The 24770-nt window shown below is 34.0% G+C and overlaps 1 protein-coding gene across 10 annotated transcripts in view; it reads right to left on the bottom strand.

The window, feature by feature from the left end:
• Positions 1-24770, bottom strand: part of Zcwpw2 (zinc finger CW-type and PWWP domain containing 2) — a 225591-nt gene that overhangs the window by 150244 nt on the left and 50577 nt on the right. For 4 of the 10 annotated variants that reach the window (XM_074074035.1, XM_074074032.1, XM_074074038.1 and 1 more), the window contains exons 2-4: positions 23856-24002; positions 20170-20521; positions 83-242 (exon numbers count right to left, since the gene is read on the bottom strand). In XM_074074035.1, the coding sequence (XP_073930136.1) occupies positions 83-242; positions 20170-20456 (447 nt within the window). In that variant the 5' untranslated portion in view covers positions 20457-20521; positions 23856-24002. Of the gene's footprint in view, positions 1-82; positions 243-20169; positions 20522-23855; positions 24400-24770 lie in introns of those variants that run through there. The other 6 variants (XM_074074036.1, XM_074074033.1, XM_074074037.1 and 3 more) reach the window with 3 other exon arrangements.

The following is a 24770-nucleotide window of genomic DNA, read 5'->3' as shown; positions in this document are numbered from 1 at the left end:
ATCTTTTATGATATGAGATAAAAAATCGCCATAAGTAAAAATAAATACAAAAATAATGAACTTTTGATGTTACTGTACCTACCTTTAATGTGATACTATAATGTCCAACAAATGTTGCATTTATCCATGATCTTGAGTGAGGATCACCAAGGAATTCTATGTGATACTGTTCAACATTTCCATCCAGGTCATAGGTCACATATTTCCCTTTAAAAGGATCAGGGCAAAGAATACCTGGCCAACTTTAAAAAAGAAATTTAAAAAATTATTTCAATGCTTTAAAAAAGGCAGATGTCAACACATCTGTCAAAATTATATATTAAAATTCTTCCTTTAATATTCTTTTCGTTTGGGGGAATGTTTTGTTGTTTTATTTAATAAACTAAAACATATTCTTATATATTTTAAACATAAAGCATTCATTTGATATAAATAGTAAGTTGTATCTTTGTAGCTGCAGAAAGCTCAAAATAGTCACAAATTTAAGGTATAGATTAGATAAAAGAGGAAAGAATTGTAAAATGAACGATCTCCAGAATCAATAGTGATACAGGTACTGCTGAGAGGAAAGATAAGAGGAAAACGGTTTGTCAAATCTATCTAATAAGACCCACATAGCTACAGAGATTTGCTTTTGACAAAGGAGCCCAAAACATGCATTGAAGAAAAAATAGCTTCTTCAACAAATGGTGCTGGGAAAACTGGATATCCACCTGTAGAGGACTGAAACTAAATCGCAGTCTCTCACCTTGTACTCTTATCAATTCAAAGTGAATGAAAGATCTTAATGTAAGATCTGAAACTGTGAAACTACTACAGCAAAGAATAGGGAAAACACTGGAACCTAGTGGTATAGGTGATAACTTCCTGTATATAAGTATAATTGCTCAGTAATTAAGAGAAAGGATTGAGAAATGAGACTACATCAAACTAAAAAGCTTTTTCTCAGTAAAGGAAACTCACTACACTAAAAAGACAGTTTATATAACAGGAGAAAATCTTTGCCAGCGATACATCTGACAAGGGATTAATAATCAAAATAAACAGGGAGCTCAAAAAAACTAATCTCTCAAAGAATCAACAACCCAATAAGTAAATGGGCAAAGGAATCAAACAGACAATTCTAAAAAAAAAAGATAATAAGAACACAAATGGCCAATTAATACATGAAGAAATGCTCAACATTCTTGGCCATAAAGGAAATAAAAATCAAAGTGATATTGAATCTAATACACAAATAGGGCAGACATTTGTAAGCCAAGGAAAGAGCCTTAGGAGAATTCAATTCTGCTGACACCTTGATCTTAGGACATTGAGCCCATCAGAAAATAAATTTCTATTGTTTAAGCCACCCAGTCCATAGTATTTTGTTATGGCAATTCTAGTAAACTAAAACAATTATATACATGTATGGCAACTGGTAAAACTGAAAAGAAGAATGATACAAAAATATTTTCCTCTTATTTAATTAAAAATTAGATATTTAGATAATTTTAAAACCTAAGTAATGAATCATGCTATAAAGAATCTGAAATCACAAAAATAAAGGAATCAATAAAATTAAATTGAATGAATTTGAGGACTGAAGACTTTTATATTCTACTAAATAATCAATATCAATTGGGCACAAGACTATTAATTTTAACTTATTACTCTAAAATATAGAGATAACTCTTAGAAGGATTAAATGCTAATGAAAATTTTCTGTTCATTATTTAAAACATGTTAAATTACAGAAAATATTGCATGTTGATCTAAAGATGAATTGTGAAAAGTACTGTCACATGTTCATATAACTGGAGCACTTTAGTATTACTTCAGGTGGCAGAAAGGAATTGCGTCAAACCTAGTCCATATCTCACCTAAAATGAGTGTAGCAAACTAAGGGAAAGGCTGAACTTGCAGAAACAAGAGAAGCAAAAATGATACTCATTTCTTAACCTCAGTTTGAATTCAAACACTGTTTACCATGATATTAAATTCTGCTTCTCTACCTCCCCATTTTTCATTTTCAGATGGAAGGAACTTTCTGAAGTATTTTCTAAGTGACTTAGAAGAGTAGAGAGTAAGAATAGGCAATCCAATGGAAAGGTATCAGAATTGAAAGCATATGATCGATTTTAGAATCTGTGTGTGGCAGAAAGTCAAAATGGACTGAACAAGGTAAAATAGACAACAGGTGTTGAAATTAATCAAGAGGAAATGGAAAATGCTGGTAGAACAAATAACCTCAGGGAAAATGCAAAATATATCATGAAAAAGCTAATGTTTTGCACATGTTTTCTAGTTGAAATGATTTTTTAATAAGAAAATTAGTACTGCCAGCAGAAGTTGAAGCTTCAGAATAGTTTCAGTTGTCATGAATTAGCATCCAATTAAAAATATATTACTATCATTGTCTAATTGTATTTTGGATGTTTAAAAAGAGAGCAAACCTTACTTGGAACTTATTCATAAGTTGTTGCAAACAAAATGAATGAGGTGGAATCATCACTAACTGAATGGTCTATCTGCCAGGAAACCTCTGGGATGTACCGAATCTTCTCTCCCTAAAACCTCCTCTCCCCTGTTAGTGAGAGGAGGTTCCCAATAAACAGACATACACATTAATTTCTATGTGAAATTATACAAAAATAAGAAATGATTAGTTAACAATTTATAATACTGAAAGGATCTAGAAAAAATTTCATTCTATATTTTAATATATATTTAAATTGGTATACTAAATATATTATACTGGATTGCTTTATTAACATGAAGGCATATTTTATTACCAAACTACAGGACTACAGTACATTAGGATGCAAATATATTTTCTATAAATGAATTTTAGTATTTATAAAAAAGCTTTGTTGCACAGCTATGTAAATATACTCAAAATAGTTACCATAAATAGAGCCTAATTTCTACTTGGCAGTGTATTTTCTTGAACTAGGTAAGAGATACACTGTTATTTTTTCCCTTTTAACTTCTAGACTCTTTCTAGTTGAATATAATACTATTTGATCAATTGTTAATGTGCAAGGTTGCTTAAACATTGTGGAGATAGCTTTCATCTTCTTAACATTTACAACAATTCTACCCCCAAGTATACAGAAACATAACTCAGTCATACACACACACACACAAACACACACACACACACACACACACACACACTTCTACCACTTAAATCGTACCCCTCAGTCCTTTTTGCTTTGCCCTGGTTGGTCTCAGACCACCATCCTCCTACCTCCACCTCTTAAGTAACTGGGATTATAGGCATGCACCATCATATCTAGCTATGTATTTGTATAAGTACATAAATGTATGCTGTGCTACAATGTGGAAATTAACTATTATGATTTGATTCCCCATGGAGCTTGTCCATAGACAAAGAAAGCACTATTCTCTTGAGAATTATTTGCTTTTATTATATAAAGATTAAATAGCTGCAAGGCCCTAAGTTCAAACCCCAGTACTGCTCAAAAAGAAAAGAAATGCTAGAAAGACTAAATAGTATTTCTCAATTCTATAACAGTTTCTTTTTATGAAGGGTCAACTCTTCTAAGAATAACTCTGAGATCTTTACAAGGTTGAGTTTCTGAGCCTTAAAAACTGGATGTAAGGGGTAATGAGAATTGACCCAGATAGTACTACACTGCTAAGTAGTTCTGCAGCTAGCAGCTAGTCTTTCCACTTGAAATTTAAGGATCTATAACATTGTTTAATGAAGATCCGATGCATGACTGTTATTTATAGGTTAATTCTATCTATGTTTTACTACTTATCCTATTGTTATCTTTCTATGCATTTGTACTACTGAATAAGCAGTATCAGCAGATTTGAGTTTCTCTATTTGAATTTTAAATTTGTCCTCTAATTCTGAAAAAGGAACATAAGTGATTACTTAGTCAAATTCATCCTACTCTCCAATAAATAAGAAGGTAATTACATCTGTATTTTTCAGGCTTGTTTTGGTCCTACTCATAAATGAGAGAGAATTTTGGGCCTGGAATAAAACATGTTTTATTTCTAAGCTTAAGTTCTAAGCCTCAATAACCAGTACAAAAGTTCAAAAGAAATTCCTAGTGATATTTCTAACAGTTTTTCTGATATATTGACAAACACAAATCCTTTTCTTGGATTCGTTATTAAAATTCAGAATTTCCATTTGGGAATACTAACACTCTACTTTCAAAATGTTTATTTTAGATATGAAATGATATAGTACTATAAATTCCTTCATAAATAACTTCATGAATGTCCATACTCATGTTTCTATCTTAGAATATTTCTTGTACAAGTTACTTAAGATAATGTCCATATTAATTGTTACATGTGACTCAATTAATGTTTTACAACATTATCACATTTGATTCCTAGAAAAGCCCTCACCAACAAAAAGCACATTTCCAAAAGACTTCATACCTTTGCTAAGATAATATGTATATTAGTTTGCTAGAGCTGTCATAACAAAATACCATAGATAGGGTGGGTTAAGCAACAGAAACTTCATCATAGTTCCGGAGGCTTGAAGTTAAAGATCAATGTGTCAATACTTTTGGTTTCTTTTGAGGTCTCTCTCCTTGGTTTCCAGATGTCCATCTTTTTGCTGTGTCCTCACATGGTCTTTTCTCTCTGCAAATGCATTCCTAATATTTCTTTGTATAATGGATTAAGGTCTACCCTAATAGTTTCATTTGAACTTAATCATCTCTTTAAAGGCCTGGCATCTAAATATAGTCACATTCTGAGGTACAAGGAGTTAGGGATTCATCGTATGAATTTTTATGGAAAAGAATATATCCCACAACAGTTAGACAGCAAGAATATGAATCTAGGTATTGACCTGAAGGACTTTAATGTATATGTATATGTCAGAATAACCCAATCATAGTTCCTCTATTAAAGTAAACATCTTATCTTCTTCATAGAGAAGAAAATAAGATAATGAACCAAAACATCCCAGTCTTGAGAATTTATGCTGGAGAATATAATGTAAAATTGTTAGGGATTCTGGACACATAGCAGTAATGATGTTGCAGTTTTAGAATATCCTGGAATTTCCCCATAAATACAGGTAGAGCAAATACAATAGAAATGCCATACCAGAAACACAACATTTATAATAAATTTAGTGATAAGCCATTTAGTAAACCCTAAAATAGGACTAGTAGGTACAAATTACTGACAATAAAAAGACCTATATAATATTAGCACCTGTGTGAGAGAAAGGAGGGTGATTAGAATTCATCCAGACAAAAATAAATCCATAGAAATACATCAGAGTTAAACTGAACCACAGATCAAATTTACAGAATGTTCCACCAAAGGTCTGCAAAATATACGGTCATCTAGGCAGGCCATGGAAATTTTTCCAAAATAGATCACATTTTAGGCCATAAAACAAATCTTAACAAATACAAGAAAACTGAAATAACTTATTTATTGTATCATATTATAATGGAATAAATTTAGACATCAATAGCAAGATAAACTAGAGAAACTATAGAAACACATAGAAACTGATCAATATGGTCATGAATGATCAATGAGGCCATTGAAAAACTAAGAGGAAAAATTAAAAATTCCTAGAATCCAGTGAAAATGAAAACACAACTTACCAAAAAACTTGGGATACAGTGAAAGTAGTTTTAGTGGGAAAATTTATAGCTATGAATGCTTACATTAAAAACTCATTGAGGGGGCTGGGGTGTGGCTCAAGTAGTAGAGCACCTGCCTAGCAAGCTTGAGGCTCTGAGTTCAAATCCCAGTATGCCAAAAAAGAAAAAGGAAAAAAAAAGCTCATTGAGATCTCAAATAAACAACCTAATGATGAATTTCAAGGTTTTAGAAAAAATAAGAACAAGTTAAACCTCAAATTAGAAGACAGAAAGAAATAATAAATATCCTGGCAAAAATTAATGAAATGGAGACCAAAAGAGCAAAATAAGATAAATGAAACTAAGGGTAAATTCATTGAAAACATAAGCAACATTTAAAGACCCTTAGCCAAAATAACAAAAGGAAAGAGAAAGAGGACTCAAGGTAATAAAATTAAAGGAAAAAATGGGAACATTACAACTGATACCACAGAAATCCAGAAGATCATTCAAGATTATTTTAAAACTTATATTTCAAGTTGGAGGTGTGGCTCAACCAGTAGAGTGCTTAGCTAGTAAGCACAAGGTTCTGAGTTCAAACCCCAGTACCACAAAAAAAAAAAAAGAAAAAACCACCAAAAGCTTATATTCCAATAAGCTGAAAGATATAGAAGAAACAATAAATTTCTAGACCCATGTGACTTAACAAAATTGAACAAAGAAAATATAAACAATCTAAACAGATCTATAATGATCACTGAGAATGAAACAGTAATAAGGGATCTCCCAACAAAGAAAAGACCAGGAATGGCAGTATTCACTGTTGAATTCTATTAGATTTTTAAAGAATTGAACTAACATCAATGCTCCTCAAACTATTTCAAAATACAAAGGGAAGCAACATTTCCACACTTATTCTATGAAGCCAGTATTATCCTGATACCAAAACTGGATGAGGCTGCAATATCAAAAGAAAACTATAAATCAATTTCTCTGATAAACATAGAAGAAAAAAAGCCCTCAATAAGGCCACGTTGGATGCTTCACATCTGTAATCCCAGCTCCTCAGGAGTCAGGGATCAGGAGGATTGATGTTTGAGGCCAGTCCAAGCAAAAAGTTAGCAAGACCCCATCCAACAAATAAGTCAGGCAAGTGGTGGTGTACAATTATTATCCCAGTAACATGAGAGGCAGTAGATAAGAGGAATGTGGTCTGAGGCCAACCTGAGGAAAAAACATAAATCCCTATCTAAAAAATAACCTAAAGCAAAAAAAGGGTTGGAGGTATGGCTCAAGTAGTAGCATGCTTACCTAACAAGCTTAAGACCCTGAGTTCAAACCCAACTACTGCCAAAAAAAACCTCAATAAAATCCTTACAAACTGATTTGAATAACACATTAAAAAGATCATATGCCATAATCAAGTGGTGTATTCCTAGGATGCAAGGATGTTTGAACATATGCAAATCAATAAATGTGATCCTGCACATAAACAGAATCAGGGACAAAAAAGTCACATGATCAGTTCAATACATGCAAAATAAAAAAGTCTTTGAGAAAATGCAATATTCACTTGTGATAAAAGCTCTGAAGAAACCAGAAATGGGAGATGCATACCTCAACATAACAAATCCATACACAACAAATCTATAGCCAATATTGTTTTAAATGAAGATAAACTGAAAGCACTTCCTCTAAAATCAGGAATGGGACAAAGGTGTCCACTGTCTCTACTCTTCCAATATAGTGCTTGAATTCTTAGACAAAGTAATGAAAGAAAGGATATACAAATAGGAAAAGAAGAAGTCAAATTATCCCTATTTGCAGATAATATGACCCTACATTTTAAAATACCTAAAGATTTCACCAGAAAACCCTTGGATCTGGTATACTTTCAGCGGTAGCAAGATATAAAACCAACAAACAAGAATCACTGTTTTCTATATAACAACAAGTTGAGAAAGAAATTGGGAAAACAATCACATTGACAGTAACCTCAAAAAATAAAACAAAAATTAAAAAACCTAAGAATAAACCTAACCAAGGAGATGAAGACTTCTACAATAAAGGTTATAAAACACTGAAGAAGGAAATTGAGTAAGACACTGAAGGATGGAAAATCTGACCCACATTCATTAATTGGCAGAATTAATATTGTGAAAATGGCTATACTTCCAAAAGGATCTACAAAATCTATGCATCAAAATTTTAATGACCTTCTTCACAGACACAGAAAAAGAAATCTTAAAAATTCATATGGAAGCATAAAAGACCCCAAAGAGCAAAAATAATCCTGTGCAAAAGGAGCAATGCTGGAAATATCACAATACCCAATTTCAAGTTATACTACAGAGACACAATAACAAAACCAGAATGTTACTGCCTGCAAAAGTGACATGTAGATCAATGGAATAGAATAAGACGACCTTGAAATAAAACCAAGCAAGCTTATAGCCATCTGTGGCAAAAACATACAATGGAGAAAAAAGAGCTTTTTTAATAAAATTTTCTGGGAAAACTAGATACCCACATGTCAAAGACTGAAACTAGATACCTATCTCTCACCCTGTAAAAATATTTGAAATAGATCAAAGACCTTAATGTAACACCAGAAGCTTTGAAATTACTAGAGGAAAACATTGAAAACACTGCAAGATATAGGCATTAGGCAATGACTTTCTGAATAGGACCCTAATAGCTCAGGAAACAATAGTAATAAATGACAAATGGGATTGTATCAAGATGAAAAAAAACTTCTATTCAGAAAAAGAAGAAATCAACAGAGTGAAGAGATAGCCTACAGAATGGGAGAAAATATTTGCCATCTATTTATGAGATAAAGGATTAATACCTAGGATATATAAAGAATTTAAAAAATTAAACATTGAAAGAAAAAAATATAATTAGTAAATGGACAAATGGACCAAATAGTTCTCAAAAAAAGTACAATGGCCAATAAATGCATGGAAAAATGTTCAACATCTTTAGCAATCAGGGAAAAGCAAATCATAACTATATTGAGATCCCTTCTCACCTCCGCTAGAATGACTATCATTAAGAAAAAAAAATTTCATAAGGATATAGGAAAAATGAATATTTATATGTTATGGGTGGTAATGTAAATTAGTGCAGCAAGTCACTATGGAAATCCTAATGGAAGGTCCTCAAAATATTAAAAATAGAACTGACCTATGATCCAGCTATACAACTCCTGGGTACATCTAAAAGAATCAAAGTCAGCAACCAACAGAGATACCTCACATTCATGTTTATCACAAGACTATTCACAATAATAAAGTTATGAAATCAGTTTAGGTACTCATGAATGGATGACTAGATGAAGAAAATGTGACATATACACCCAATGGAGTATTATTCAATCATAAGACTGAAATAATTTTGCTTTTAGGAAAATCCATGAGATTATCATGTTAAGTGAAATAGCCAGACTCAAAGAGACAAATATTTTATGTTTTTTCTCATATGTGGGATCAAGATTTTTAAAAAAGGCATCAACATAGAAGATGAACTATTTAGGAAAAGGAAGGCAACCAGTGGGAGGGGAGAGGGAAGACAATAGAGAGTAATGGGGGATGAATATAATTAAAGAATATTACATACATTCATGAAAATTTCATAATAAATCCCATTAAATCTATATGATTAATATATCCAAATTTTAAGAAGAAAAAAAGCCAAGGAAAAAAAAGGTACAAGTATAAATGAGGATATAATATCAACCATTCATTAAAAAAGAAGTTGAAGCTCTTTAAAAAACATATGCTCTGTAAAAGAAAGTGTGAAGAGAAGAAGAAAAGCCATAGACTGGGAGAATATATTCTCAGAGATAAAGGCCTGGAACAAAAATATAAAAAGAATTCTTAAAATACTACAAGAAGAAAATGAAAAAGGCAAAATATATGACACGTTACCAAAAGAAGATAAAGAGATAGCAAATAGCTTATAGCCACAGGAAAATAAAAAATAAAATATCAGTCTGATCCCACTAAGCACCTACCAGAATGGCCAGCACTTTGGAAACTGACAATACCAAATGCTGGTAAGGATGTGAGGCAACAAGAATTCTCATTAAATGCCAGTGGGAATGCAAAATGGTACCACCACTTTGGGAGACAGGTAGGCAGTTTCTTAGAAAATTCCAATACTTATACCACACAATCCAGTCACTGCATTTCTTAATATTTACATAAAGAATTAAAAACTTAAGTCTACACAGACATTTATAGAAGCTTTATTCATAATTGCCAAAACTTGGAAGCAACCCAAGGTGTCCTTTAGAAGGTGAATGAATAAAAATTGGTACATACAAACATGGACTATTATTCAGTAATAAAAATAGATGAGCAATTAATCTATGAAAGGATGTGAAGGAAATGTAAATGTGTATTTCTAAGTGAAAGAAGTCAATCTAAAAATTTGTATGCTGTAATATTCCAACTATATGACATTTTAGAAAAGGCAAAAGTATGACAACAGGAAAAAGATCAATAGGAGATAATAAACAGATCAGAGTTTAGGATGAACAGGTGGAGCACAGAGTAGTACAACTATTGTGTATGACATTTTCAAAACCCACAGAATGTATAATGTGAAGAATGAGCCCTACTGTAAGCTATAAACCTGGCTGATAATGATGTGTGGATGTTTCACAGATTGTAACAAATGTACCATACTAGTACACAATGTTGATGTGGGTGAGGCTGTGTGTGTTGGGGGTAAGGGTGTTGATATGTGGAAACTCTACAATTTTCACTCAATTTTTCTGGGAATCCACAACTGTTCTTTAAATATGTATTAATTAGAAAGGTAAAATTAAAAAAAAATAAAATTAGGGGAAGATAAAAATCTAGAAAAAAATTAAAAACCAAGTCCACAGTTTTCATATTTTGAGAAAGCAATGGGAATGTGCCTTCTTGAGGAAAAAAAAAAAGCAAAAAACAAACACAGTCTATGATATCTGGTTCTGGACAAATCAATTTTTATAGTATAGTCATTTCTCTGTATTCTTGCCTCTAGATATAAAAAAAAATCCTGGGTATTATATGTAAAACAAACACACAAAGACTCTGAAAGGTAAAGAGAAGACAGATAGCAACGGACATTGAGACCTGAAGAATGACATGGCAGTGAGTTCTCTAGGCTTTATTTTTGCCTCATATATTCCTAGACTGGCTGTTAAAGAAGATATCAGCCCAGAAATACCAGGTGTTACAAGCAAGCAAACAAAAAAACACCAAAAAAGATCAATAAAACCAGTTCTTTTTAGCCAAGATGTAAGGAGAATGGCAGCTTAACAAGACAGAAAACTTTTACATGATAATTTCTCTATCCTAGACCAACACTAGGGAACACTATATGGCTCCCATATCTACCCACCAACAACAGAGACTAATGATGAATCAAATCATCCAGCAGTAATAAATCACACTTTCCTTCCCTACTCAGGTAGTGGTAGTGGAAACCTGGAGCAAACTTTTTTTCATTCCTGTTATTACTGAACCTAACTGGGCCTAAATGGCAGTGATGGGAGATGCAGAAAGGACACAGAATAGACAGACAGACAGAAAGTGGGATCAGGTGTGTTGGGTGCTCAGGTTTCTTATCTCTATTAATCTCTTCTCTTTACTCTTCTTCTTTTCTCTATCTTTATTCTTTAAGGCCTTACTCCTTTACAATTCTTTAAAACCTTGCTTCTAAAGTCTTCTATTAAACCTTGCTATATATTCTTAAAAAATTTTTTTCCATAGACTCACACTGTCCCATATTTTCTCTTAGCTTTTCTTTGGCATACTCTCTCTTAAAATCTTTGCGCCCAGACTTGCACTGCCCCATGTTCACTCTTTAGCTTTCTTAAAGCCTCAGTGCTCACTCTTGCACTGTCCCATGTTCTCTTTAGCTTTTCTCTAGCTTAGCTTTTCTAAAGCCTATGTATAAACATCTCAGTGCAGACTTACACTGTCCCATGTTTTCCCTTTAGCTTTCTTAAAATCTTGGTCCTCAGACTTGCTAGCAATTCCTCTTCAGCAATTCTCCTTCAGCAATTCATTTCCCTTCAGCAATCCTTTTCCCTTCAGCAATCTGTTTTTCCTCTTCAGCAATCTGTTTTTCCTCTTCAGCAATCTCCCTCCAGAAATTCTCCCTTCCAAAAGCTTCCCTTCATCCCAAAAACCAAAAGCCAAAAACCAAAAGTCAAAAAGCCTTCACCATCAAAAAGCCAAGAGCCAAAAGCCTCATATCCTCCTTCAGCAAGTCTTTTATACCCAGGGGTAAGCAGCATGGAGCAGCAGTTCTCAGGGAGGGGTGTGACATTGTAACAGGAGGAACCTGTGTTCCTGCTTCTCTGCACATAAACAGCTTAGGAAGTGCAGCTGTTCTGAATTTTCCTATTCTTTGGCTGGGGCTGTGCCAATCTCAGCCTACAGAAACATCTTAGGAAAAGCAGTTGAGCTGCTTCTCGCCTTGTTTATGTTCAGTTCTCATAGGCTTGTCATAATCTTCTCTCCACAGAAACCTAGTGGGGATCAAAGGTTTATTACCACCTACCAGTGCTAACAACCCTCCCACACACATCGTGTCAGTGTAGATCACCTGGGAGCAATAACAAGGTTCCATGATCCCTTCTAGTCAGGGTTGTGAAGAGGCACTCCTACCCTTCTTGGGAGTCAACAGATACTGAATAGGAAAGATGGACTTCCATTCCCACCTGGCAGGTAACAAAGAGATACACCCCCCTCTCCTACCAATACACACACACAAAATCGCTCTAGTGCAGTAGTAGTAAAGGCAGTCTGCTAAACACATTTAAATAAGATCCAAAATGAATAGAAAGTCTAGCAAATAAGTAGAAGTCACAAATAGATATTTCATAACTGAAAATACAGTAAATAAAGAAAGCTTGATAGGTAGTTTCAATGATAGAATAAATATGACAGAGGAAAGAATAAGTGAACTCAAAAATAGAAAAATAAGACTGATCCAACATTAACAACAAAGAGAAATGGACTGAGGGAAAAAAATCTATTCAGACTTCCTCTTTCCTTCTCGAAGAACAGTAGCTCATTTCATATAAAAGTATATAACAGGACAGGATCATAGAGAATCTAATAAAAAGTTACAATAAAAGTGAAGACATGCCTATCAACAAATGAAAGCTTGCCAGAGAGACATGGCTTTAAAAGTGATCAAGATTGTACTTGAGATCTCAAATTGAGCTAGGAGAAATAAAGAAAATAGTGTAGGTGATGAAAAAAATATAAATTGGAACTAGAAAAAATTAAAAATAGGTAACTAGAGATAAAGATTTGAAAAAGAAAAGTGACCTAATAAAAAGTTTTAAAAAAATTTCAATAATGAATACTAAATGGGAAAGAACTCAAGGACAATTACTAATAACTTCAGAAAATAAAATATGGAGAGGAAAAATATTTATGCTTAAAAAGAATTGAAAGGATGAAAAGACTTCAAGAAAAAGAAATACCAAAGTTAGACAAAGGATATACATAATATGGGGTCCTGAAATAAGAAAATCAAAGCCATGTGACACAACAAATATAATAGCCTATAATTTAGAAAAAACTAACTAAAAATAAGACACAAAGTTATATATTGAAACTGCACAATGCATACTTAAAAAAAATCAACCCGGAATGCAAAAGTTTGAAATATATTATCATAAATCTACATAAATCTGAAAAAAGAAAATCTCTTAGCTATCTTGGCAATAATTATGGAATATACAGTCTTTTCAAATGCATATGAAGAATTCACAAGATATATCCTGTTGGGCCATAAAGAAAGGTTCAGTTGGATAGAATAATAATAGTTTTCAAATAAATATCAATAAATAATTTTAAAATGAGGTAAACTCTGAATTTTAATTTGTATTCATCTGAAACTTTTTATTTCCTAGCTATCAGAATTAAATCTAAATTCCTTAAAAATGTTACCAAGGCCTACCACAATCTGGAATTGTTGTGGATATGTATTTGCACCCTATGTTCCTGATCCTCCCCATAAACAAACAAAAAAACAAAACAAGACAAAAAAAAAAAAAACCCCAACTGAATAGAATATATTAAAACCCCCAGGTAAATAGTGGTTGAAAACAAACTTGTAAATAAGCAATTTCAAAGAAGAATTAGGGACTATTTCAAACTAAATGATAAAACTCAATAAGTCAGTTTGTCAGATGTAGATAAAGCAGTTTAGAGATAAATTTTATAGCTTTAATTGCTGATATTGGGAGGAAAAACTATTTGAATTCAGTTACTTATGTTTACAACTTAAGAAACTAGAAGCAGCTAGAAGATTCCAAGATGGCGGCTAGAGGAAGGAAGCAGAAAGCATGCCTCCTAAAGTAAAATCTTGGAGAGATGCTGGAGATACACCTTACAGGAAAAACCACCGAGAAAAGGCAAAACTTTGACTCCTCCACACCTAGCATCTCCACTTCATGTTAAACGGAGAAACCAGGAAGGCTCCCACAAGGCCACCAGATGGCAGCTGGGGAAGACATGGACCACAAGGTGAGCTAAGCGGCACGCGATACTCCCATAGACAACCCTGGGCCAGATCAGCATAGCCCTCTGGACAGACTGACCCCCACCCAGGAAAAAAAGGAAAAAAAAACGAATGATAAGGAATAACAACAAAAAAGACACGCAGCAAAGAGGGCAGGGTGCCCTGAGTGAGAAAGGGGGAGAGCAGAAATCCCTCACAACAAGCCGGCTGGAGAAGGCAGGAGTGGTGGTACATGCCCAGCAATCAGGAGTGGGAAAGCTGGTAAAAGTGGCAGTGCGAGGAAAACTCCACAAGAGAGGGGGGAAGACCCACTTCCCATGTGAACTATAAACACCCAGGCCTGAGAAAGCTGGTGCAGTGTCACCTCCCCCAATGTACTTGGAAAGGGGAAAGCTTGTAGCAGTGGTGGTCGTGCCCAGGAGAACTCTAAGTAAACAAAGCCTGAGAGGCTAGGTGAGTGTTAAGCTCACTCCTGAGATCTGCATAAATAAAGTCTCCAGCAACAGCAGGCTGACAGCAGCGGGCAGGTGAGCCACAGCCTCAGATAGCCATTCACAGAACTGTCTCCAGACTCTTTTTTTTTTCTTTCTTCCTTTGATGAGACAACAACTGAACTACACCTGCATGCTGAAAAACTTACTGAAACTGTTTTGCATTTGATCTTGGAACACTTTGTGGTGTTTTTTTTGTTTTGTTTTGTTTCTGTTTTTTTCCCCTTTGATGAGACAATGACAGAACTACTTCTGGGACACCATCTCCAGGATTGGAGGCTGAAGGAATAACACCAAAATTATTAAGACTGAAACTTTATTGCATTTGAACTTGGAGATTTTTTTAAAAATTATTTTATTTATTTTTTTCATTTATTTACTTATTATTATTATTTTTTCTAATCCTCTCTCTGTCTCTCTAATACCTGTTCAACTTACTGTTGATTAGTACACTATCTCTCCCTGTTTATATCTTTGAAACTTATTTTTGTTTGTTTCTTTATTTGTTTTTCCCTTTTTCTTTAACTTCTTTGATTTCCATATCCTCTTATCCTTTCATTCTAAATATCACCATTGTTATTATTACAAGCTAGAAAATACTTAACTGCACATAGTACAGGGAAAATAACAACACAAAAGGCAATGATGGGAAGGCAGAAAAAACAGGGAAACCAGTTTCCCCACAGCAAAAAATTCGTACAGGAACCAGAGGGAAATGAAGAAAACAGATACTTGCATCCAGACTCCAACAAAATGAAGATAAACTATGCCAAAGGACCCAATGAAGCCCATAAAAATAATCTAAAGGAAGAAATACTACAGGTAATCAATGAGAATTTTATAGAGATGATACTGGATATGGTCAACCACAATGTACAGGAGACACTCAAGAAATTCCAAGACAACAAAAATAGAGAATTTGAAAAAGCCAAGAAGAAATAAATGAAACCATAGAGATAAATAAACTCAGGGCAAAAAAAGACAACATTAAAGGGGAAATGACTCAGGATATGGAAAACATCAGAAAAACAGAATGAAACAGAATTGCAAAACAAAATGGAAGGCCAATCCAGCAGAAAAGAAAAAACAGAAGACAGAATCTCAGAAATAAGATGAAATGGTAATTAAAGGAAAAAACCGAAGAACTATTACTTAAACAACTCAAGACCTGTGAAAAGAAAATGCAAGAACTCACTGACTCCATCAAAAGACCAAACCTGAGAATCATGGGCATTGAAGAAGGAGAAGAGGTGCAAGCAAAGGGAATGCATAATATATTCAACAAAATAATAACAGAAAATTTCCCAAATCTAGAGAAAGATATTCCCATACAGATGCAAGAGGCCTCCAGAACACCAAACAGACCAGACCAAATAGATTACTCCACAGCATATTATCATTAAAACAACAAATACAGAGAACTGAGAAAGAACTCTGAAGGCTGTAAGAGAGAAAAAACAAATAACATACAAAGGTAAACCCATCAAAATCACAGCAGACTTCTCAACAGAAACATTAAAAGCAAGAAGAGCGTGGGGTGAGATCTTCTGAGCACTGAATGAAAATAACTTCAACCCCAGGATACTCTACCCAGCAAAAGTATCATTCAAAATAGATGGAGCAATAAAAGTCTTCCATGATAAGCAGAAACTAAAACAATAAGTGACCACAAAGCCACCACTACAAAAGATTCTTCAAGAGATTCTGCACACAGAAAGTGAAACCCAACATAACCATGAAAGGGCAGGCAGTACCAAACTATAGGAAAAGAAAAAGCAAGAAAGTAGAGAGTAACCTCAACTTAGGTACACACAATCAAACCTTCAAACAACTAAGACAACTAAATGACAGGAACCACCACATACCTATCAGTACTAACACTTAATGTTAATGGACTTAATTCACCCATCAAAAGGCACTGTTTGATGAAATGGATTAAAAAGGAAGATCCAAAAATTTGTTGCTTACAGGAGACCCACATCACCAACAGAAATAAGCACAGGCTTAGGATGACAGGCTGGAAGATTTACCAAGCCAGTGGCCCCCCAAAACAGGCAGGAGTAGCAATACTTATCTCTGACAAAATAGCCTTCAAACCTACATTGATCAAATGACATAAAGAAGGACATTCCATACTAATAAAAGGGGAAATAGACCGAAAGGAAATACAATTATCAACCTATATGCACACAAGGTAAACACACCCAATTTCATCAAACGTACCCTGAAAGACCTAAAAGCATATATTAACACCAACACAGTGGTAGTGGGAGACTTTAACATCCCAATATCATCAATAGATAGGTCATCCAAACAAAAAATCAATGAAGAAATCCAAGATCTAAAATATACAATATTTTGTATAGATCTAGAATATACAATATTCTACAAATATACAATAGATCAAATGTTGATGTCTACAGAACATTTCATCCAACTTCTACACAATATACATTCTTCTCAGCAGCCCATGGAACCTTCTCCAAAATAGATCATATCCTAGGGCACAAAGTAAGCCTCAGCAAATATAAGAAAATAGAAATTATACCATGCATTCTATCTGATCACAATGCAATAAAACTAGAACACAACAACAAAAATAAAGAGAAAAAACATGCAAACAGCTGGAAACTGAATAACTCATTGCTTAATGAACAATGGGTCATTGATGAAATAAAAAAGGAAATTAAAAAGTTCCTGGAAGACAAAAAAATGAAAACACAACCTACCAGAACCTATGGGACACAGCAAAGGCAGTCCCATAGCCATGAGTGCATATATTAAAAAGACTGAAAGATCCCAAATCAATGACCTAATGATACATCTCAAACTCCTAGAAAAACAAGAACAAGCAAATCCCAAAACAAATAGAAGGAGAGAAATAATAAAAATAAGAGCTGAAATCAATGAAATAGAAACCAAAAAAACCATACAAAGAATAAATGAAACAAAAAGTTGGTTCTTCGAAAAAATAAACAAGATCGACAGAGCCCTGGCAAACCAGACTAATATAAGGAGATAAAAAAACCCAAATTAGTAGAATCAGGAATGCAAAAGGGGAGATAACAACAAACACCATGGAAGTCCAGGAAATCATCACAGACTACTTAGAGAACTGTAATCAACTTGTCTTTGACAAAGGCACTAAAAATATACGATGGAGAAAACACAGCCTCTTCAACAAAAACTGCTGGGAAAACTGGTTAGCAGTCTGCAAAAAACTGAAACTAAATCCATGTATATCACCCTATACCAATATTAACTCAAAATGAATCAAAGATCTTAATATCAGACCCCAAACGCTAAAGTTGGTACAGGAAAGAGCAGGAAATACTCTGGAATTAATAGGTATAGGTAAGAACTTTCTCAATCGAACCACACCAACTAAGAGATAGTATAGATAAATGGGACCTCATAAAACTAAAAAGCTTCTGCTCAACAAAAGAAATGGTCTCTAAACTGAAGAGAACACCCACAGAGTGGGAGAAAATATTTGCCAGCTACACATCAGACAAAGGACTGATAACCAGAATATATAGGGAACTTAAAAGACTAAATTATCCCAAAATTAATGAACCAATAAAGAAATGGGAAAGTGAACTAAACAGAACATTCTCAAAAGAAGAAATTCACATGGCCAAAAAACACATGAAAAAATGCTCACCGTCTCTAGCAATAAAGGAAATGCAAATTAAAACCACACTAAGATTCCACCTCACCCCTGTTAGAATAGCCGTCATTAGTAACACCACTAACAACAGGTGTTGGCAAGGATCTGGGGAAAAAGGAATCCTCTTACACTGCTGGTGGGGTTGGAATCTAGTACAACCACTCTGGAAAAAAATTTGGAGGCTACTTAAAAAGCTAAACATTGATCTACTATTTGATACAGCAATACCACTCTTGGGGATATACCCAAAAGAATGTGACTCAGGTTACTCCAGAGGCACCTGCACACCCATGTTTATTGTAGCACTATTCACAATAGCCAAGTTATGGAAACAGCCAAGTGCTCCAATACTGACTAATGGATTAGGAAAATGTGGCATTTATACACAATGGAATTTTATGCATCCATGAAGAAGAACGAAATGTTATCATTCACTGGTAAATGGATGGAATTGGAGAACATCATTCTGAGGGAGGTTAGTCTGGCCCAGAAGACCAAAAAATCATATGTTCTCCCTCATATGAGGACATTAGATCAAGGGCAAACACAACAAGGAGATTGGACTTTGGTCACATGATAGAGCGAGAGCACACAAGGGAGGTATGAGGATAGGTAAGACACCTCAAAAACTAGCTAGCATTTGTTGCCCTCAACTCAGAGAAACTAAAGCAGATACTTTAAAGCAACTGAGGCCAATAGGAGAAGGGGACCAGGAACTAGAGAAAAGGTTAGTTCAAGAAGAATTAACCTAGAAGGTAACACACACACACAGGAAATCAATGTGAGTCAATGCCCTGTATAGCTATCCTTATCTCAACTAGCAAAAACCCTTGGTCCTTCCTATTACTGCTTATACTCTCTCTACAACAAAATTAGAGACAAGGGCAAAATAGTTTCTGCTGGGTATTGAGGGGGTAGGGGGCAGAGGGAGGGGTGTGGGGGTGGGGGAAGGAGGAGAAATGACCCAAACATTGTATGCACATATGAATGAAAAAAAAAGGTGAACATGGTTGATGTATTTTCTATACAATAATGAATATAGAATTTTTAAACCTAGTGAAATCACTGTAAGAAGGGGACTAAGGTATAAAGGAGAAAAAGAAAGTAGTTATAATACATATATACATGGAAATGTCACAATGAAACTCCCTGTATATCTATCTTAAACAAACAAAAATGTCTTTTTTTCTTAACAGTGAACAGGAAGGTAAATCAGGTCCTGCCTTGGTGATTGGCCCCGGTGGGAAAGGGGAGGATATAAGGAAAGTGTGTGGTTGGGTGAATATGGTGGAAATATTATGCACTAATGTATGAAAATGGAAAAATGAGATCTGTTGAAACTATTCCAGGAATGGGGGAGGGAAGATAAAGGAAAATGATGGAGGGAGTGAATCCAACTATGATATATTGTAAGAACTTTTGTAAATGTCACAATGTACCCCCAGTATAACAATAATAAAAAATAAATAAAATAAATAAATCATATGTAAAAAGAAAAAAAAAGAAGCTAGGAGCAGAACAAATTAAACCCAAAGAAGTAGAAGAAAGAATACAGATGAGACCAAAAATCAACTAAATAAGAAAATAGGTAAAAGATAAAAAGTAGAATCTGTGCAAAAAAATAAAAAATTTTTTTTTTTTTAGTGGTTCTGGAGTTTCAACTAAGGCCCTCAAGCTGGCTAGGCAGGCGCTGTACCACTTGAGTCACTCCATCAGCCTTTTTTGTGTGTGGGATATTTTTGAGATAGGGTCTTGCTTTGACCTATTATCTTCCTGACCTCTGCCTCCTGAGAAGCTAGAACTACAGGTGTGATTCTATGAAAAAGATTTTAAAAATTCATAAACATCTCAATAGTTTAACATGAAACAACATAAACCTTACCTTGGCCAACTCTGTAATTTTACCAAAACCAGGCTTCCCAGAGGGAGCTGTGAGTAGACAATCTTAAATCCACTTTGATGAAACTGAGACTCCTCAGGAAAGTCTTCTTCAGAAATACAGCACTCGTTATATCTTGAATCAGTGTTCATGAAGCAGAACCATGGTTCATTGTGATCCATTTTGACTGCATCCTCACTTGACAACAATCTCCATTTCAAACAACTTTCATTCTCACATTGAACCCATACTCTGTTTACATACAGATTGTTTTCCGCTGAGAAGTCCATTGCACTGTTACAATATATTCATATATCTTATGTAATTTTTTTCTTTTTCTATAAATGTATTCAATCTAAAAAAAAAAGAAAAAGGAAAATAAAAGACTAAGCATCAAGACTATAAAATTCACACCCAATTTAGAGAAAAGCATTTGCCAACATCCTCTAAATCCTGTAGAATATATATGTGGAACACATTATATTTCTATCTACCTAGAAACAAAACGAACAAAATAAACACTCTGAGTTAAAAAAATCCAAAATTAAAATAAGAAAAATATGATGGAACAGAAGAGTAGAGTTTAGCTGATTCCAGTTAACCTTCTATACAATACATATCTGGTAGGTATCTAATATTTTTTGTCAACTGCTGAGCCTTACTGAATGCTGAGTATACATCATGCTTATTATACTTTTTTTTTGATCAGGGTTTTGCTCTATAGCCCAGTCTGGCCTAGAACTCACTATGTAGCCCAGGCTGGTCTCAAACTCTACATCCTTCTGCCTCAGAGTCCCAAGTGCTGGATTTACAGGCAAGGACCACTCCACCAGAGACACTAGATACTATTGTAAATGCCTTATGAATGTGTGCACAGTTCATATAGTCTTCCTAACAACTTTATTATGCCATTTTTACAGGGAAAACTGAAGCTGAGAAAAACAGGTTTTTTTTTAGTAGTCCCAAAGCTAGCATGAGGGAGATCTGGATTTAAATGCACACAGTTCAGTATTAAAATCTGTGATTTTACCCTTAATACCTCTTGAGTAAACATATAGCATGATTCATAAATCACTTTCTTAATTGTCAAGAAAATCAAATGCAGCAAAATATTTCACAATATGAAAACTTACAAATAATTTTAAAAGTTAAAGCAGGAATCTTTTTTGTATATAGTTTTACTTTTGGATATTGTTAATTCACATTTTCTGAGAGCTTTTTTGTTATGAAAGTACATAAACAGTGAAAATTGTGTGACTGAGGTTCCTATATATAGAATCAGTAATAATAATTCTGTGTATACTGATAGCTTAATATAACTAAAATACAGGTAAAAGTAATTACTGGCAACATATTATCCTAAACAAAGGCTGTCTTTCTTAAAGACTCTGGCATACATTTATGAATTAGTAAAACACTACTATCTGAGTGTTATTCAAGTGTTAGCATCATGTAAATAAGCCTTTAATTCATGAGTTAATTATACACTTAGAAATTTATTTATACTTACTTATCATCTACCTTACTTGGGCCACTATGAATTGCTGTAGAAGTATGCCAATATCTGCAATTGCCATAGTTGGTATTTTTCTTTAATTTTTAACAGTGAAATTTTATGGAGTAAATAAACATTTTTACTGTTATTATAAAACTGCCATAAAAATATTTTAGTAATTTATATTTCTACTAAGAGTGTATGAGAGTACTTACTTCTCCCAAATCCTTGCCATGTTAATTCATTAGCTAAATAGTATTTTTCCTATTTCATATATGAAATATCATTTTTATTAGCATATATTATTTATACAGGGAGTTTCACTGTGATAATTCTATATATGCACATAATGCACTTTGACCAATTTCACACCCCCTCCTTACCCTCCCTTCAATCTTTTAAAAATAATTTTAGTGGGGTTCTTTATCCTATATTCATACATGTATATGAAATACTTTGATCATAATTACACCTCCTTCACAGTCTTCTTTCACCTTCCTCTTCCCACTAGTTCCTACTCACATATAGCCCTCCCCCCACCCCATTTTACACTTGTGTTGTTGTTCTTTTTGTTGTATGTTTTGTTTTTTAGATCAGGATTTTGCACATGAGAGAAAACAGTGATATTTGTCTTTCTTAGTCTGGCTTCTTTCATTCAACATGTATATTTCTAGTTCCATTCATTTTCTTCAAAATGACATAATTTCATTTTTCTTTAAGGCAGAATAATACTCCATTATGTATATATACCACATTTTCTTCATACATTCATCAGTTGTTGGACACCTAGGAAGATTCCATAGTTTTGCTATTGTGAATAGTGCTTCTATAAACATGGGTGTGCCAGTCCCTCTATTGTTTGATGACTTAAATTCCTTTGGATATGTCACCAAGGAATGATCTAGCAGGATCACCTGATAGTTCTGTTTTTAGTGTTTTGAGGGACCTCCATACACATTTCCATAGTGGTTACAGTAATTTACATTCACACCAACAGTGTATAAGGCTTCATTTTTCCCTATACCTTTGCCAACATTGGTTATTTATTTTATTCATGATAGATATTCTGATTGGGGTGAGAGGGAACCTCAGTGTAGTTTTGATTTGCAATGTCTTTATGGCTAAGGATGTTGAACATTTTATGAATTTATTGACCATTTGTACTTCTACTTAGAACTCTCTGTTCAATTTTTTTGCTCATTTATTAATTTAGTGTTGAAGGTATGGCTTATTAGCCAGGCATTTGCCCATGTGTTCACAACACCGGGACTGACTAATCCACTCATGCTCAGATCAAGAAAAACTAGTTAGAATCTCTTGTAGAAGGGTTGGTTGTCCGCTTTTAGGCTATATTCACTGTAGAAACTTCCCTTCTTTGTGTACTGGAAGCTGCTGCTGGCTACAGCGAGTCTTATAGCCTGTGGGCCTGTCGCTTTGAAAACACAAACAGGATTGATAAACCGTTAGCCAAACAAAAAGAAAGAGGGAGAAGATCTAATAATAAAGTTAGAGATGAAAAAGGAATACCAATTAAATTCAGAAAATCATTAGGTTATTATATTCCAATAAGTTGGAAAATTTACAAGAAATGGATAAATTTTTAGATACATAGGACCTACTGAAATTAAACCAAGAAGATATTACAAAAAATATAAAACTTAAACTGATCTATAATGAACAATGAGACCAAAATAGGAATAAAGCCTTCCAACAAAGAAAAGCCCAAGATTGGAAGGATTGGTTTCACTGTTGAATTCTACCAGAACTTTAAAGAATTAACACCAATGCTTTTCAAACTATTACACAAAATACAAAAGGAAGCAATGCTATCAAACTCATTATATGAATTTAGTAACATACGATACAAAAACCGGAAAGGACACACACAAAAAGAAAACTACAGAACAATTTCTTTGAAGATGTAAAGATGTAAAGAATTCTCAATGAAATACCTGCGAAGTGAATTTAACACCAAATTGTAAAGATCATAAGCCATGGTCAAGTGGGTATCATTCATTCCAGGGATGCAGAGTTGGTTCAATATGTTCAAATCAGTAATTGTAACACTCAAATAAATAGAATCAGCAACAAAAATCACATGATCACTTCAACAAATGTAGAAAGATACTTTGAGAGAATTTAATATTTCTTTGTGATAAAACCTCTGAAGAAAGTAGGAATAGCAGGAACATACCTGAACATAATAATGGTTGTGTATTATGAACCTATACCCAATATTGTCCTAAATGCAGATAAACTGAAAGCATTTCCTCAAAGTCAGGAATGGAACAAGGGTGACCACTCTGTCAATTCTTACTCAACATAGTGCTTGAATTCTTAGCTAGAGCAAAAGGAAAAGAAAGAAACATTATACAAATAGGAAAGGAAAAAATTAAATTATTTCTATTTGCAGATGATTTGATCCTATATTTAAGCATCTGGCACACAGGGCTAGAGGAGTGGCTCAAATGGTGGAACACCCGTTTAGCAAGCATGAGCCCCTAAGTTCAAAACCCCAGTACCACAAAAAAAAAAATAAATAAATTCACTTCATCTGGTATACAGGTGCACACAATCAGCAAGATATTACCAGTGGGGGAAAAAATCCTCTTAGGTAAAAATCCAACAAATATAAGAAGTCAAAGAAATCACACAAAAAGAAGCAGGATAAAAAGGTCTCTCTCACACACAAAATAAATTGAAGAAAAACAGAAAGAAAAGATACAACAAAAGATTCAAGCTAGTTCTCAGAAGAAACTGAGGATTCTGTACTAGGAAAAGAAAGCAATTAAGTGTAAGGAAACATTCAGGAAAAGTTCTCTCAAAAATTTTGCTTTAATCTTAGGGGCAGAAAGTGACACTTCATAGTCAGATGATTCATCTTCTAGTAGTCCTACAGAAAGTGAGGAAAAAGACAATAAAAACCCAGGGGAAGAAAAGAGACAAAAGCATTCATTTTACTGTAGCTAACAATGAATATAGAAGAGGACAAACAAATGCACAAATTGGAAAGTCGCTACAGATGAAAGGTCTACTGAGAGTTCAAAAAATGACTAAATGAGAAAGAGACATTCTTGTTTCCCACTTGATTCTGGATATTTATAGCTCC

Source organism: Castor canadensis, chromosome 5, assembly GCF_047511655.1.
Source record: "Castor canadensis chromosome 5, mCasCan1.hap1v2, whole genome shotgun sequence".
Classification (NCBI taxonomy): domain Eukaryota; kingdom Metazoa; phylum Chordata; class Mammalia; order Rodentia; family Castoridae; genus Castor; species Castor canadensis.
The sequence above is the reverse complement of the archived record's forward strand: the minus strand, read 5'-3'. Positions and strand labels throughout refer to the sequence as shown.